This window comes from Zalophus californianus, chromosome 4 (genome assembly GCF_009762305.2).
Source record: "Zalophus californianus isolate mZalCal1 chromosome 4, mZalCal1.pri.v2, whole genome shotgun sequence".
Classification (NCBI taxonomy): Eukaryota; Metazoa; Chordata; class Mammalia; order Carnivora; family Otariidae; genus Zalophus; species Zalophus californianus.
In genome coordinates this window covers 152,946,726-152,962,171 of record NC_045598.1, presented here as the reverse complement: position 1 = coordinate 152,962,171, position 15,446 = coordinate 152,946,726, and the positions used below count along the sequence as shown (strand labels likewise).

At 41.3% G+C, this 15,446-nt stretch overlaps 1 protein-coding gene across 3 annotated transcripts in view; it reads right to left on the bottom strand.

Moving 5' to 3' along the window:
• Nucleotides 1-15,446, bottom strand: part of POP1 (POP1 homolog, ribonuclease P/MRP subunit) — a 35,713-nt gene that overhangs the window by 15,246 nt on the left and 5,021 nt on the right. For 2 of the 3 annotated variants that reach the window (XM_027615927.1, XM_027615937.1), the window contains 10 exons: nt 15,234-15,377; nt 13,007-13,174; nt 11,879-12,054; nt 9,945-10,193; nt 8,146-8,233; nt 7,536-7,723; nt 6,211-6,467; nt 5,987-6,086; nt 2,936-3,047; nt 2,255-2,374 (listed from right to left, as the gene is read on the bottom strand). In XM_027615927.1, the coding sequence (XP_027471728.1) occupies nt 2,255-2,374; nt 2,936-3,047; nt 5,987-6,086; nt 6,211-6,467; nt 7,536-7,723; nt 8,146-8,233; nt 9,945-10,193; nt 11,879-12,054; nt 13,007-13,174; nt 15,234-15,375 (1,600 nt within the window). In that variant the 5' untranslated portion in view covers nt 15,376-15,377. The remainder of the gene's footprint in view (nt 1-2,254; nt 2,375-2,935; nt 3,048-5,986; nt 6,087-6,210; nt 6,468-7,535; nt 7,724-8,145; nt 8,234-9,944; nt 10,194-11,878; nt 12,055-13,006; nt 13,175-15,233; nt 15,378-15,446) is intronic. The other variant, XM_027615948.1, reaches the window with a different exon arrangement.

The window sequence follows — 15,446 nt, the reverse complement described above, 5'->3', positions numbered from 1 at the left end:
TGTCAGATCCCACAGGTTAAGGGCTCAGTCCCACAAGACTGCCCCTTCTTTGGACGCCAGCTGCAAGTCCCTGGTCTCCTATACTTCTGAGCAGGTGGCTAGAAATTGGTCTCACCTATGACCCCCTCCTCAAATGCAGTAATTTGCTAGAATGGCTCCCAGAACTCAAGAAAACAGTTTACTTACTCCATTATTGTTGTTGTTGTTGTTTTTAATTAAAAGATTTAACTCAGAAAGGGCAGATGGAAGAGATGCACAGGGTAAGGTATGAGGGAATGAGGTCCTGGCCCTCTTCTGACTCACCACCCTCCCAACGCCTCCAAGTGTTCAGCAGACTGGAAGTTCTCTGAACCCCAACTGTGTAAGATTTTTACAGAGGCATAATCAACTAAATCATTGCCCGTTGACAAAGTCAAGCCCTCACCCCCGTGCCCGCTCCCAGAAGCAGGTCTGGGTGGGGCGGGGGTAGAAGTGGCCCAGAAGTCCCAACCCTCTAACCCTGTGGTTGGGGTGGTTGGTCCCCCGGTAACCAGCCCACCATCCCTAGAGACTTTCCACCTCATCAACATAAAGGTTGTGACTGAAAGGAACTTTAATGAATAAGAAAAGCCGCTCCTTTAGCCTTTCAGGCTTTAAGGCTTTTATCACTTAGGGAATTACAAGGATTTTAGGAGCTATATGCCAGGAAAGGGGCAGCTGCACAGTGGCCTAAATACGTATTTCTTGTTATAATCGCGGTATCACAGTCATACACCCCCTTTCTTCAGAATCCTCTCGTTCCCAGCACACGTAAGACAATGGTTTGTTCTCCAAATCAGGCAAACCCTTCTTTACAGTTTAAGTAGCACCAAAATTGGTCTGTTTTGTCCGAGTCAAAATAGACAGAGGATGACTTCAGATATAGGAAGAGAAACTGGAAGTACATCGGAGGATTAAGTTTTCGATCATCATAACATGAGATTCCTCCAAGGATCAATCTTTTATTAACTGACACAGCTCATCAAAGTAGATTTCTAACTTTAGTTTTAAATTATCATCCTAGATGATATGTTACATTTGTTAGGAATATTGGTATAATTCTAGCTCCTCAAAAAGTCTACTTCTTTATGTAGCTCACGTACCAATACTTCTTCAATGAAATCACCTAAAACAGGTTTTAATAAAATACCAGGACTACCAAGATGGTAGGCTTTTATAGAAATTAAATCATGTGTTTCAAGGTAGACTTTAACTTTCCTGGGACTAATTCATATTAAGATAAAAGCCTTAAAAAGGATTTAATACATAACTGCCTCATTCCAAAAAAGGATCTGAAGCAGTGAGGGAAAGTAAGTGGAGTTTAAACTACAGCTTTAAGGCAATTATGACAGTCAACGTTTAATGCTTAGTCGACACTGCAACTTTTAGGGTTGCACCAGACAATAATGTCATTAAAAAAGAAAAGAGGCAACAACTCATTGAGTAATGTCTGAAGCTCCATAATTAACTAACCTGCCTACAGATCTTCAAACTCTCTCTCTTCCAATCCACCTTTCATGTAAGGTTCTGACAGACTAATAATAAGCTATTAACTACATGTGGAGGTTAAAAAAAAGAAACTGAAGTTATTACTACACATACCTGTATTTTTCCTCTCAAAATCCAGAAGGTAATTTTAATGATTCTTCCAATTAATAGTGTTTAAATGACAGTAAATACAGTGCGATATTATCACCATTGTTGCAAATCCCAGATCAGACTAAAATTTTAGCTGGCTCCTACCCACCTTCCAATGCCACCCCTGCCCAACAACCTCCCACAGGCCACTCTACTGAGTCTAAACCAAGATATCTTACCCTTCAGCACCTGGGATGGCCTTGCCAGGATTCGAACCTGGATCATCTGTATGGTCAGACAGAGGCTTCCAATGAGCACAAGACCAACTGCGGGTGCAGATCCCTTCCTCACAATTAAAATTCTGAAATGCCAGGCATTTTCAGAGACCCCAGTTTGCAGAAAGACAGGTTTTACCAGATACTAAAAAAAAGAACTCAGGGAGAAAAAATGAACATAAGGATCAGACTACATGTCTCCTAGCTAAAAGATACTTCCATACACACCATCTCCTTTGGTCATAATCACCGTGAAAGGGAGGCAGGTAAAGATCACCCTAACTTTTTACAAATGAAGTTAATGCAGAGGTGTCAGAACTCTTCTCATGGGACTAAACTACTCAAAATGGTAAGGAAAACCAGGGGTGTCCTAGAAACTTTACCTTGGCATTTTTCTGGATTGGGCAAAACTTTGGACCTCTTCTGAGGCAAATTTACTCGAGGATCCCCAACTGTCAGTCCCAAAATAGTACCGGCCGGAATTTCTGCGGGTGATGTTATTCCTTTAACAAAAACAAAAACAAAAAACCAAGCTTTTACATCATTCACAATATATACATATTGGCTTGTATTTTCAAATTTTTTAATAAAAATTTCTTCTTGGACTATTAAAAAACACATATTCTTCTTTTGTCCCATTAATACTTTTAGAGAGTAAATTAACATTCGTAAACAGTAACGTTCCTTACCAAAAACATTAACATAATAGATTATTTTACAACACGAGCATGGATATTTTCAACAGTGATAACTACAGCAGCTTCACACACAAGCTTAATTGTGTACAGCTAAGTATAGACCTCAGTTTAGTACCTGGTCTATGCATTTACCTATCATATCAGAATGCCAGTTATTCGGAATGCTAACAGAAACTCAAATAGAATTTCCTAGGTGCCCTGAGTCAGGCACCTCTCTTCCATGTTCTCTTGCCATATTACAACAAGAAGTTACAAGTTAAAAAGCACTGCTCCGTGTAGTTAGCCCCACTATAGAACACTCTTTTAGCCCACTTCCCACTCCGCCCTTCTTCCCCAAGCCACCCAGTCAGTATTCCCTCTGAATACCTCCCAACAACTCAAAAACGGCTTCTTGTCTGTGATGAAGGGAAACGCTATCAGGATTCTTACAGGTTTCAATCCACCAGTGGTGAGGTATCTTCTCTGTGTCCTCTCCCTCCTGAAAAATAACAACTCCTATTCACCAAATAATGAATCAGACCTGATCATTTTGTTATGGCTGAGAGATGTGGGCAACTGCCACCATATTTAACACAATAATTCACACCAGCCTAACTACTCTTCCAATTAGAGGCAACGACATACACTTCTCTCAAGATTTCACACACTAAAACCCACAGCCCTGGTTTCCACAGAGACCCCTCTGTTCTTCTCTCCTTACACTCCTGACAAGAGGCCTGCTCCTTGCTCCTCTCCCACTACTGCCAAGTGCATACCAATTTAAGCAGTAACACCCTCCCCGCCCAAGAAAAACCAAACCCAGACTGTTTGAAGCAATCTGCGGCAAACGGATATTTTATAATTACATTATTCCTAGAAACTTCAAACAAGATAAACAAATATTTTACTTATATTTTTCCCAGACAGAACCAGGAATTGAGCAAGGTTTCAAAAAGCACCTCAGGGGTGCCTGGCTGGCTTAGTCAGAAGACAGTGCGACTCTTGATCTCGGGGTCATGAGTTCGAGCCCCACGTTGGGTATAGAGATGACTTAAATGAATAAAAAAATTAAAACTTAAAACAAAACAAAAAGACAAAAAGCACCTCAGCACCAGGTGCACACCAAGAAAGAGAACCTACAGCCATGATTCACACTGAAGTTCACTGAAGGAGGATATGCTCCTACACATTCTACAGAAGCAACCTGTGAACATACGGGCTATTTACCTCACAGAAACTCAGGTAGTATAGCTTGTGGGTTTAAAGTACAGGCTCTAGAACCAAACTTCTTAGGTTCAAATCCTCCCTGAGCAACTGATTAGCTAGAGTAGAGCCCCTACTCTGTGCCAAGCACTGTGCTAAGCACTGGGGACAGAGTCCTTGCCATCACGAAGTTCAATGTGAACATCGCATAAGTACTCAAGCGAATCTAGACATAAACTGAGGAAATGTGCAAAATGCAATGAAATATAATACAATTTATATCATTTAACTTGGGGGTCAGGAAGGGATTCCAGAGGGAAATGATACAGAGGCTGAAATCTGAAGAATAAGGAAGGTTTAGCGAAGCAGAGAGGGGGTGCGGGCAGAAAGTTCAGCCAGATAGAGAAAAAGCAGGTGTGAAGGCTTTAAGGGAGCGGAGACCTGACATATTCTAGAACCTGAGAGGCTAGCATGGCTGAGCTGCGGATGTGGAAAGACAGACCAGAGAGGCAGGAAGGCACAAGAGAATGCAGTCACGTGAAGGGCTGTGGATTTCACCACAAATACAGTAAGAAGCTATTCAAAAGCTTTTAATCGGGGAAGTGACATGATGTGAATCAATTGTTAAAAGATCAATCTGTTTCCTGCGTGGAGGATGGAGTGAAAAGAAGGAAGAGCAGAGGAAGTGAGGAAGCTGCTTCAGTGTGCAGTCAAGAGACACAGTGGCTGAGGCAGGTGTGGAAGCAACAGAAGGCAGACAGAAGTAGCCTTTGATTTTTAAAGTATCTTTCTTCTAACAGCTCAAAATCTGTTCCGACCTAACATCTTATTTGACCCTGTCAAATCTGTGAGAGGCACCGGCATGGAAGGGTTAGTTGCACTAACACTGGGAAACAAACCGAATCTGAACCCGGAGTGTCTGATTCCTAAACTCGTCGCTCTTCTCTAGACCTGTGTGGTCAACTTGGTAGCCGATGGCCACAGAGAGCTATTTCTATTTAATTTCTAGTTAATTAAAATTAAATGAAGGTACAAATTCAGTTCCTCAGTCACACTAGCCACATTTCAAGTGCGCAAGAGCTACATGTAGCTAATGGCTACCATACTCGGCGCCACAGAAGAATATCATCCTTGCAGAAAGTTGGACAGTGCCGCACCAGACACATTGCTCTTAACCTTTTAGGGATCACAGACCCTTAAAACTAGCCCCAGAGAGCCCTTGTACACTGCTGGAGGGAATGCAAGCTGGTGCAGCCACTCTGGAAAACAGTATGGAAGTTCCCCATAAAGTTAAAAATAGAGTTACTCTACGACCCAGCAATTGCTCTACTAGGTATTTATCCAAAGGATGCAAACATAGTGATCTGAAGGGGCACCTGCACCCCAATGTTTGTAACAGCAATGTCCACAAGAGCCAAACTATGGAAAGAGCCCAGATGTCCATCGACAGATGAATAAAGACAATGTAGTATATATATACAATGGAATATTACTCAGCCATCAGAAAATGAAATCTTGGCACTTATAACAATGTGGATAGAACTAGAGTGTATTATGCTAAGTGAAATCAGTCAGAGAAAACAAATACCATATGATTTTACTCATATGCGGAATTTAAGAAACAAAACAGAGGATCACAGGGGAAGGGAGGGAAAAATAAAACAAGACGAAATCAGAGAGGGAGACAAACTGTAAGAGACTCTTAACCATAGGAAACAAACTGAGGGTTGCTGGAGGGGAGGAGAGTGGGGGGATGGGGTAAGTGGGTGATGGGCATTAAGGAGGGCACGTGATGTAATGAGCACTGGGTGTTATATACAACTGAACTCTACCTCTGAAACTAATAATACACTATATGTAAATGAATTTAAATGAAACTAAACTAAAAACAAAAAAACAAAAAAAAAACAGCCCCAAAAATATGCACCAAACAAGTACAAACAAACAAAAAACAGAACACACTTTCAGTAATTTTAAGGGCTCTGTTACCCATAAAACACAAAACTCACAGACTACAAGGATAGTCTGCATTTAAATAAGAACAAGTCAGTTTACTTATTAGATTCGCTGAGATCTGTACTCCTAGAAGTGAAAGATGATGACATATTTGATAATAAGCACAGGTAGAGAAATAAACATTTATAGACCATGACCCCAATGCTACCGAAGTATGTTAGGTTTCACAAATTTGCTAAGAAGGACATGAGTGGAATAAAGCACCACAGTCACACTGACTCTTACGGTCTGGACAGAAGCAGCTTTTAGCGCCTCAGTCAGGATGGAGTGGGAAAGTGGACCGATCAACCGGAGCCTGTTCATCTCCATCGTCAAATCACTGAAAGAGAGAAAAGGTCTTAAGATGGAAACTTCCATCATATACAGTGTCTGAGCCACTGGTGAAAACAGAGCAAGTCTTCACTAAAATTGTTCAGTGGGTTCAGAGCAAATTCAGCCTGTACCTGATTATAATGCCTGTAGCTGGAGAGATCCAAGAAGATGGTTGATGTGGATCTCTAGTTCCATCACCGATGACTTTTTTAACAGGTTTAGCATTTTCTCCATCATCTTTCCATTTTCTTTTCTTGCCAATTTTTTCATCAGGCAGTACAGTTTGGCTTTTTTCTTCGGATGTTGTCAGCAGGAGGCTGGGGATGCAGACGGCTGATTTGATGGGTTCCACACACTGGCACGCTGCTTTGAGTTCCTCTAAAATATCCTAAGGAAATATTGAAACACTTCAGGTGGTTTAGTTCATGTTATTTTTTACTCCCTTTAAAAAATTTACATCTTGGGCGCCTGGGTGGCTCAGTTGGTTAAGCGGCTGCCTTCGGCTCAGGTCATGAGCCCAGGTCCTGGGATTGAGCCCCGCATTGGGCTCCATGCTCAGCGGGAAACCTGCTTCTCCCTCTCCCACTCCCCCTACTTGTGTTCCCTCTCTCCTGTCTCTCTCTGTCAAATAAATAAATAAGAAATCTTAAAAAAAAAAAAATTTATATCTTTATCCCCAAATTAAATGAAATTCAGCATTATCAAAAAGTTTTCTGGGGCTTCTAAACAGTGCAAGGCATTTGAAACAAAAAAACTCCTAAGTGTCAGGGGTGCCTGGGTGGCTCAGTCGGTTAAGCGTCTGCATTCGGCTCAGGTCATGATCCTGGGATCGAGTCCCACATCGGGCTCCTTGCTCAGCAGGAAGCCTGCTTCTCCCTCTGCTCTCTGCTTATGCCTTCTCTCTTCCTCTCTCTAACAAATTAAAAAAAAAAAAACCTTAATAAAATAAAATCTTTAAAAAAAACTCCTGTTTATGAAGATTAATGAAAACAACGTGACTACTCTGAGCAATTAACATTTTTTTGAAAATGAGATTAAAGAGAAAATTTATAGCCTACCATATAAAAGCAGTGAATAGACCAAAAAATAAATAAATAAATGAATAAGAGAGATTAAAAATCATCAGAATTACTAAAAACAGTTTCTCATCATCAAAGAGGCTCTGACAAGCACCTAGATACCAGTGAATTCAGGCCTCGTAGGAGCATTAGACCAATGCAGCATTTCAAGCCACTGCATAATACGTTGGGTTTTCATCTCTACTTTCACTATGGCTTACTAAAAAGTGAAAGGTCAAGGTTTGCTTCATTTCATATTCACATAACATTCTTCCCTATATTCAAATACCAAGCTATCAGCCCAACTCTCATACTATTTAAATTTCCGAAGCACTGATTTCAATGGTAATTAAAAATGCAGCAACAGAGTCTCGAGGAAATAATCTCAAGGATTATACCTGTTTAAGCGTTGGATGAAGCCAGATCCACAACTGCCTGCTCTCAGAAGTGTGACCGGGGATCCTCTCAGACTTCCAAATAAATGTGACAGGCCCCAACATCTCTCGAGGGTATTTGTTTGCCCGATAAAGCAGGACGCTACCTTGGCGCTTCCCAGACAGGCAGTGAACTGCCGCAAAAGTCAGTCCTGACATAAACAAAGACAAAATGCCATGATCTCCAGTGCTGGGATGGCAGTGTCATCTCCCGATCGCCCTACTGTTACTTGTTGTCTATCTCCATGAGGGATGAGGTGGTTTTGATCACTGCACAGATCAAAGCCTGGCACACAGTAAGTTCTCAATCAACAGTGAATGAATGATTTAATGAGGTTTGAGTTTCTGCCCAACTGAACTCACTCCACCAGAACAGGAGCTCTCTCACTTTACACCTGACAATGTTAGAAATGATTTGAAACCACCCTACCTTCCCCAACATTAACACACTCCCTGGGAACAAGAACCGTCTCACACATTTTGAGATATGTTTAAATTCCAAAATGCTTAGTTGCTCGTGACCTGAATAAATATGCAAAGACTAAAATAGCGCTCAGCTTTGAAACACGTTTACCTGCATCTATGCTACACATCAGAGAAAGTGCCTTCAGTATTTCTTCCTCTTTGCCCTTCAACTCCAAACAACAGTAGTAGGATAAATCCTGCACCGAGGGAGAGACATAATTAAATACTTAGGAAGTGACATGGGGGAAAACTGTGAGAAGCCAAAAGCCACATCAGAAAAACTTCTACAGGTCCACAACACAGACCAAATTGCTAAAGCTATCATTTCATAAGTCAAAATCTGAAGCCTGTCTATTCCTAGGACATTAGTAAATGTTCTTAAACCAATCGAAAGCAAAATCAAAATGAATTTTCATTTAAAATGTTAAGTTATGGTGTCCTTTTCGGAAAGAAAATCTGCGGGTACGCCTGGCTGGCTCAGTCAGAGTTTGCTGGAAGCAAGCTAAATGTCCACTGTTGGATAAACAGATAAACCAGATGCGGTATCACACACAATGGAGTACTACTATTCAGCGTCAAAAATGAGGGAATTCCAACACATGGTACAACATGGCTGAACCTTGAAGACATTATGTTAAGTGAAATAAACCAGTCTCAAAAGGATAAATATTGTGTGATTCTACTTATATGAGGCATCTAGAATGATCAAATTCCTAGAGACAGAAAATAGAATGGTGGTTGCTGGAAGCAAGAGGGTGGGCAATGGGGAGTTATTGTTTAATGGGGGTAGTTTCAGTTTGGGAAGATGAAAAAGGTCTGGAGATGGATGGTGATCATAGTTACACAACAACGTGACTACAGTTAATGCCACAGAACTGTGCACTTCAAAATAATTAAAGGGGGTGCCTGGCTAGCTCACTCCATAGAGCATGCAACTCTTGATCTCAGGGTTTTAAGTTCAAGCCCCACACTGGGTGTAGAGATTACTTAAAAATAAAATCTTAAAAAAGAAAATAATTAAAGTGGTAAAATTTGATGTTGTGTATACTTTACCACAATTTTTTTTAAAGGTTCTTATATTGATTATTCTGCTATATTGCTCTCAAGATCTTGGTATCAGACAATCTCAATATCAATGGCTTTCAAAACTTGGCCAAAGCTTCCAGTTAAGGAATGAATAGGTCATGGGGATAAAAGCACAGCATAAGGAATACAGTCAATGATACCGTAAGAGCACTGTGTGGTGACACAGGGTAGCTATGCTGTGGTGAGCGCAGCATAACAGAGAGAGAAGCCGAATCACTATGTTGTACACCTGTGACTAATATCACATTATGTGTCAACTATACTCAGATAAAAAAGTTAAAAAAAAAAATCTGGCCAAGGTCATCCTGCCATCCAGACAGACCCTCTGCAAAGAGCAAATTTCTAAGTATGTACTGGAAGAGAGAGAGCAGTGGATTTAGCAACTGGGGGAGGGGTGAGGGACAAGATAAATACTATTACCAGGCTCTAAAACAAACGGTCCTCTCAAAAAATTTAAAACAAACTTCCTAGCATCCCACTGAATCCTAAGCATCTAGAACAGCATTTCTGAACACAGCTGTAAGGGCACACAAATTCATTTGTTGTAGAGGAACGACTGCTAAGTGAATCAATGCTAAAGAAATCTCGAACATGAGCACCCAGACCCGCAGGAGCCCGTTCTCACGCGCTTCTCCTGAACCAACCTCACCTTCCTGCTAGCCTCGGTCTCACTCTCCATCTTTATCCCACCGTTCTTCCCTCTGACCTGACTTCCTTCGCCTCCCCGACTCCCCCACTGCCTTACCCCTTAGGGCTGAGCCCAGACATCACTTCCATTTTGTCTCAACAAAAAGAAAAAGAAAACAAGTCAGAAAAGCATACCTGAAGGAGGCAACGGTTTGTCATGGCTCGGTAGCAGGCTCTGTGGCTCTTCACCGTCGGCCTCTCCCCAAGGCAGTAGCCCCACTTCTTGACCATGTGAAACCGCTTGGCGTGCCAGATGTGAGTTTCTAACCATATGTTCTTCTTTTGTCTACGGTTAAATTCTAGCACCCATTTTTTGTGACATCTTCGAGCTTTATGGCATTTATTCTTTGAATGTTCTTTTTTCTGATGTACTGCTTTCTCGGCCTGTGGTTTCAAGGAGAGAGGCAGATCCTAGTTTGTAACTATCTCAAAACAAAGTTACATGTGAGGAATTCAAACAACTAACTTTAGATTAAGTGGATTCCATTAGTATGCTTAATTTTTTTTTAAAGATTTTATTTATTTGAGAGAGAGAAAGAGAGAGCAAAGCAGAGGGAGGAGCAGAGGAAGAGGGGGAAACAGACTCCCCGCCAAGCAGGGAACCCGACATGGTGCCTGATCCCAGGACCTGGAGATCATGACCTGAGCCGAAGGCAGACGCTTAACCGACTGAGCCACCCAGGTGCCCCACTATGCTTATTTTTTTTAACTTATGTCTCCAAAGAAAGAGCAGAAGGGGAGGCAACAGAGTGAAGATTTCAGAGACGGGCAAACTTAGAGAGGAAGCACTTATCACTTATTAACTGGGCAAGCTTTGTGGACTATGAGGATTAGAATAATTATAACAGGCTCCACACAGTAACACAAGCTTACTGTGGCTATTCATATTAGAGAGCAAGAAAATAAATCAGATGCTAGCTTTTTTGTTACTGGTTTTACTGTATTTTTAACCTCTGAGATTAGAACTAAACACAAAACATAGGATGAAAAGTATAAAGTGAGGAAAACCTACATATTTCATGTTGGTTAGGTCCTAAGAGACAAATGCCAAACTGATCACTGGGAAACAAACCTTACATTACATCTAGAAAGCACAAAACTCCTGTTCAGTTTTCACTCTTAATCTCCTTCATAGCTGAGCAAAACTTTTGTGGGGGGAAAAAAACAAAAACAAAAACAAAAACTCTTCCCCCTTAGTCTGTGGGCCGCTAAGGATAAAGACTCTATGTTGATGAACTCTAACCCCACCCCCAGTATAGTACCAGTACACTGAAGGCACTTCATGGGGAACTTTTGAATCAATTAGCAAAGACATGGGAAGCTTAGACAATCTGACAATGCCCAAGCCAAGGATTTTGGTGAAGCCAAAAACAACTAGACTTGAACAAAAATTAAATCCAAGTTTCAAGTTTTCAACATTGAAAAAGTCAAAAGGCAAACACCAGGTATTGATGCTGCTTTTTTTCTTAACCTTCCAACTTCGAGCTGGCCACACCCCCAAAATGCAGAATTAAAATCGCTTATATGGTAAGGTCAGGATTACATTTTAAATCTGGCAGGGGACCAGGGGCGCCTGGGTGGCTCAGTCATTAAGCATCTGCCTTCGGCTCAGGTCATGATCCCAGGGTCCTGGGACTGAGCCCCGCATCAGGTTCCCTGCTCCGCGGGAAGCCTGCTTCTCCTCTCCCACTCCCCCTGCTTGTGTTCCCTCTCTCGCTGTGTCTCTCTCTGTCAAATAAATAAATAAAATCTTTAAAAATAAGTAAGTAAATAAATAAATCTGGCAGGGGACCGTCAACTATTGAATGCCATTAAAAGGGCTTCCAACCTGAAACCAATTAAAAAAAAAAAGTAGGAAAAAAAAAGAAAGGGCTTTCAAACACTATGTGTAATATCAACTGCCTGCTAATTAGCTAGCAAGGGGGGTTGGGGGGGATCATGATTAAACCAAAAAAATATGCAAAATGAGCATGTTGCTTTTGGTTTTCATTTTAATTCTATTAGGTTAACACGTTTCAATTTCTTTTACGAACTACTAACTTAAACATTTACAGTAAGTGAAACCATACCTCTTTTTGGGCAATCTCCTGCAACCGCCTGGGAAGGCGCTTGACATTGTGGCTCATGGCTCTCCGTCTCATGTGCCGGGGCAGGGTCTGGAAAACCAGCGAATTAGAAGACTTCTGGGTCACTGCTTTCAACATAGCACTGATTTCAGCAGCTCGGGCTTGAGCAAAAGTAGAAGCTGCCGACAAAACAGCACCATCATTAAAGACAAGTCTTGAATCCATACTTCTGGTAGATCTCAGAAGGAAGAGAGATTTGAAGTACATGAGCTTACAACTCACCCACCACCTGAACCCCCAATTAGATTAATACCAACGGTGGTTATTTCTGTATTATCAGATTATGAAACTATTGTTTCAACTTTTCTTTTCTACAAGGATTCAGTGTTACTTTTCTAATCAGATAAAAAGTTTAAAAGCAAGTTTACAAAGAATTTCTTAAAACAGAGGCCTACGTGCAATATAATCTCGAACATTTTTAAGTGCAACAATCACACAAGAAAACAAAGAAAAAGCAAGATTTTAACAATGGTTGTGACTTCAAGGTTTTTTTTTTTAACATTTTCTGCTTTTTCCAAATATGTAGCCATAACTATTACTAGTTTTCCTTATAGAAAAACAGAATTTTTTGGAAGTAAACAGAAGGCACAGAGATTAGAAGGCACACCTTAAGAATATAGGGTTATGGGATAGCAGGGGTGACTGGAGACAAGGTCGGAAGGGGTCTGGAGACAGGTATTTAAAGGCCTTAGTTACCCTTGGAGTGCATTAAATTTGGTTTCATCTTTGGAGAATGTGTGCTGAGGAGTATAGATTTTATATTTAAAAAAGGGGTGGGGGAAGGGCAAAGATTTTAGGACAAAAAGGAACAGTTCACAGATATGGACTTAGAAAAAGAGGAAGAGGAAAAAAGAAATGGAAGAGGGGAGAGCAATTAGGTTCAAGGAAGCTACAAACAAAGTCCAGGCTGGAGGCAAGAAGGTCCCAACGTGGAAGGAGGAGAGCAGAGAGACGCAGGGGCAGGGCCGAGACAGAGAGCCCTGGAAATCTGGCTGCGTTAGAAACAGAGCTCGTCGTTAGACACAGAGAGCTCATCGTATAATCAAACTTCACTTCTTCACAAACACCTACCAGTTATATACTTGGGAATCTCCTGAGACGTGCCCTCGGGACCTGCTTTCCATCCTCCCTTCTTTTTAAACATTATTTTGGAGGAAGACTGTTCCTTCACATCAGAATCGACCGGGGAATGGTGGGTCATTTTGGTTTGCCGCTGTCGTGAAGTTCCAGAAAAAGGCTCTAGTTTATTTTCAAAAAGAAAACAAAAAGAAGTATGTCAGCCTTACCAAGGATCTGGATTACAGTGGAGAACACCATTTGCTGGGTGGCAATACTAATCATGTTTTTAATCCTAAGACCACCCTGTAAGGTGGCTATTACTATCTTCCCTAAGGGAATCTCGGATGGGGAGGTGAATTACCTTGCCCAAGGTGATGTTGCTAGCAGGCAGCACACTGGCTAATCTTGTGAGCCCAACTTAACCTTGCATATAACTGATACAAGGGATCTTTTCTCCAAATAGTACAGATTTTAAATCTAAGCTCCCTTAAATGCTACAATTTACATGATTTTGTATATTCAGTCTTTTATCATAAATCTCTGGCACATTCAAGTTGGGAGCCTGTGCTAAAGTAAAGAAAGAAAGAAAAGCAAAGTCCCTAGGAGTGCCTGGGTGGCTCAGTCGTTTAAGTGTCTGCCTTCGGCTCAGGTCATGGTCCCAGGGTCCTGGGATGGAGCCCTGCATTGGGCTCCCTGCTCCACGGGAGGACTGTTTTTCCCTCTCCCCCTCTCTGGCATGTGTTCCCTCTCTCTAGCTGTGTCTCTCTCTGTCAAATAAATAAATAAAATCTTAAAAAAAAAAAAAAAGGAAAGTCTCTATACCAATGTCTTGGCGTGGAAACCACTGATTTTAAGACAATATCAAATCCCTGTCTGCAAATGGAGGGAAAGATCAGTAGAGAATTTTATGGTGTTCCAGCTTATTTCCATCATAGTGTTAATTATTAAGCCCCTGTAAACCATGAAACATGTTACAAAGTTTGTCACTGGGAGGTTTAAATGAGATAGTATGTGTGAAGGCTTATTACATGGCATAGTAGGCATCAACTGCTGGATCTGAATCTAAATCTTATGAATATGAGTCTAAAACTTACTTAATCAGACCCAGTGCACACTCTTCTTTAAAGGGTCCCCCAAAAGTCTTTAGTCACCTGATTGCTGTCTTCCCAAACTGGCATTTTCTATTGCTACACAATGAACACTATTACCTTCATATCACCCTATAAGGTTCTATAATCAGCACACAAGTTAAATGCAGATACAATAAACACACTGTCCTTCTTTTAGGAAATAAAATAGTGTAATTTTTTTTAAAGATTTATTTATTTATTTATTTATTTATTTATTTATTTATTTATTTATTTATCAGAGAGTGAAAGCACAAGCAGGGGGAGTGGCAGGCAGAGGGAGAAGCAGGCTCCCCACTGAGCAGGGAGCCAGCTACAGGGCTCAATCAGTCCTGGGATCATGACCTGAGCTGAAGGCAGATGCTTAACCAACCAATTGAACTACCTGGCATCCCTAAAATAGTGTAATTTAATAGTAATTGTGTTAAGGTAGAGATATACCAGCTCTAAGATACATACAGCCAATTCTTATTCCCAGTAGTTATGCACTATAAAGTCACAAAGAACACTGAATAAGCAAATACTGAAGCACTGTTCCTGGAGGAAATACATACACACACACACACACACACACACACACACACACACCACATCAATTGGTCATCTCTGTAAGAAAGCAGAAGCAAGAAGGCAGCTGGGAACCTCAGCTAAGAACGTCCACATGGGGTGACTCAAATTTTTCCCTCTCTTTGCAAGTCCACAAATGGGTTACAAATCAGCTTAGCGACTAGATGAATCTGCAAGTACAAAATGTGTGAATAAAGAGGGTCAACTGTATCTGTTTTTAATGCAGGTCATTTACTATTTAAATAGTAACTATCAAAAAGAGCTGACAAGGGGCGCCTAGGTGGCTCAGTCAGTTAAGCGTCTGCCTTCAGCTCAGGTCATGATCTGGGGATCGTGGGATTGAGCCCCAAGTTGGGCTCCCTGCTCAGTGGGAAGTCTGCTTCTTCCTTTCCCTCTGCCCCTCCCCCTGCTCGTGTGCTCACGCTCGTGTGCTCACGCTCGTATGCACGTGCTCTCTCTCTCTCGAACAAAGTAAAAATCTTAAAAAAAAAAAACAAAAGCATTTTGATCCAAACAGAGTGGCGAGAGTACTGTGTGTCTCTTACCTTGTTTTTGAGCTTGGAAAGGTCTCCCACCTCCATTATGGTACTTTGTGCTCCTTTCAGCCACAAAGCCAGAAGATAAAGTCACATTAGTGGGCTGGTTTCTCATTTTCTTAGCATGTTTTCTTTCTTTTGCATTAGACATTTCTGGAAAGAAAGTAATAAATTTAGTACAAGCAAAGGGAACTTCCATGCAAAATTAAAATACATTTAGTA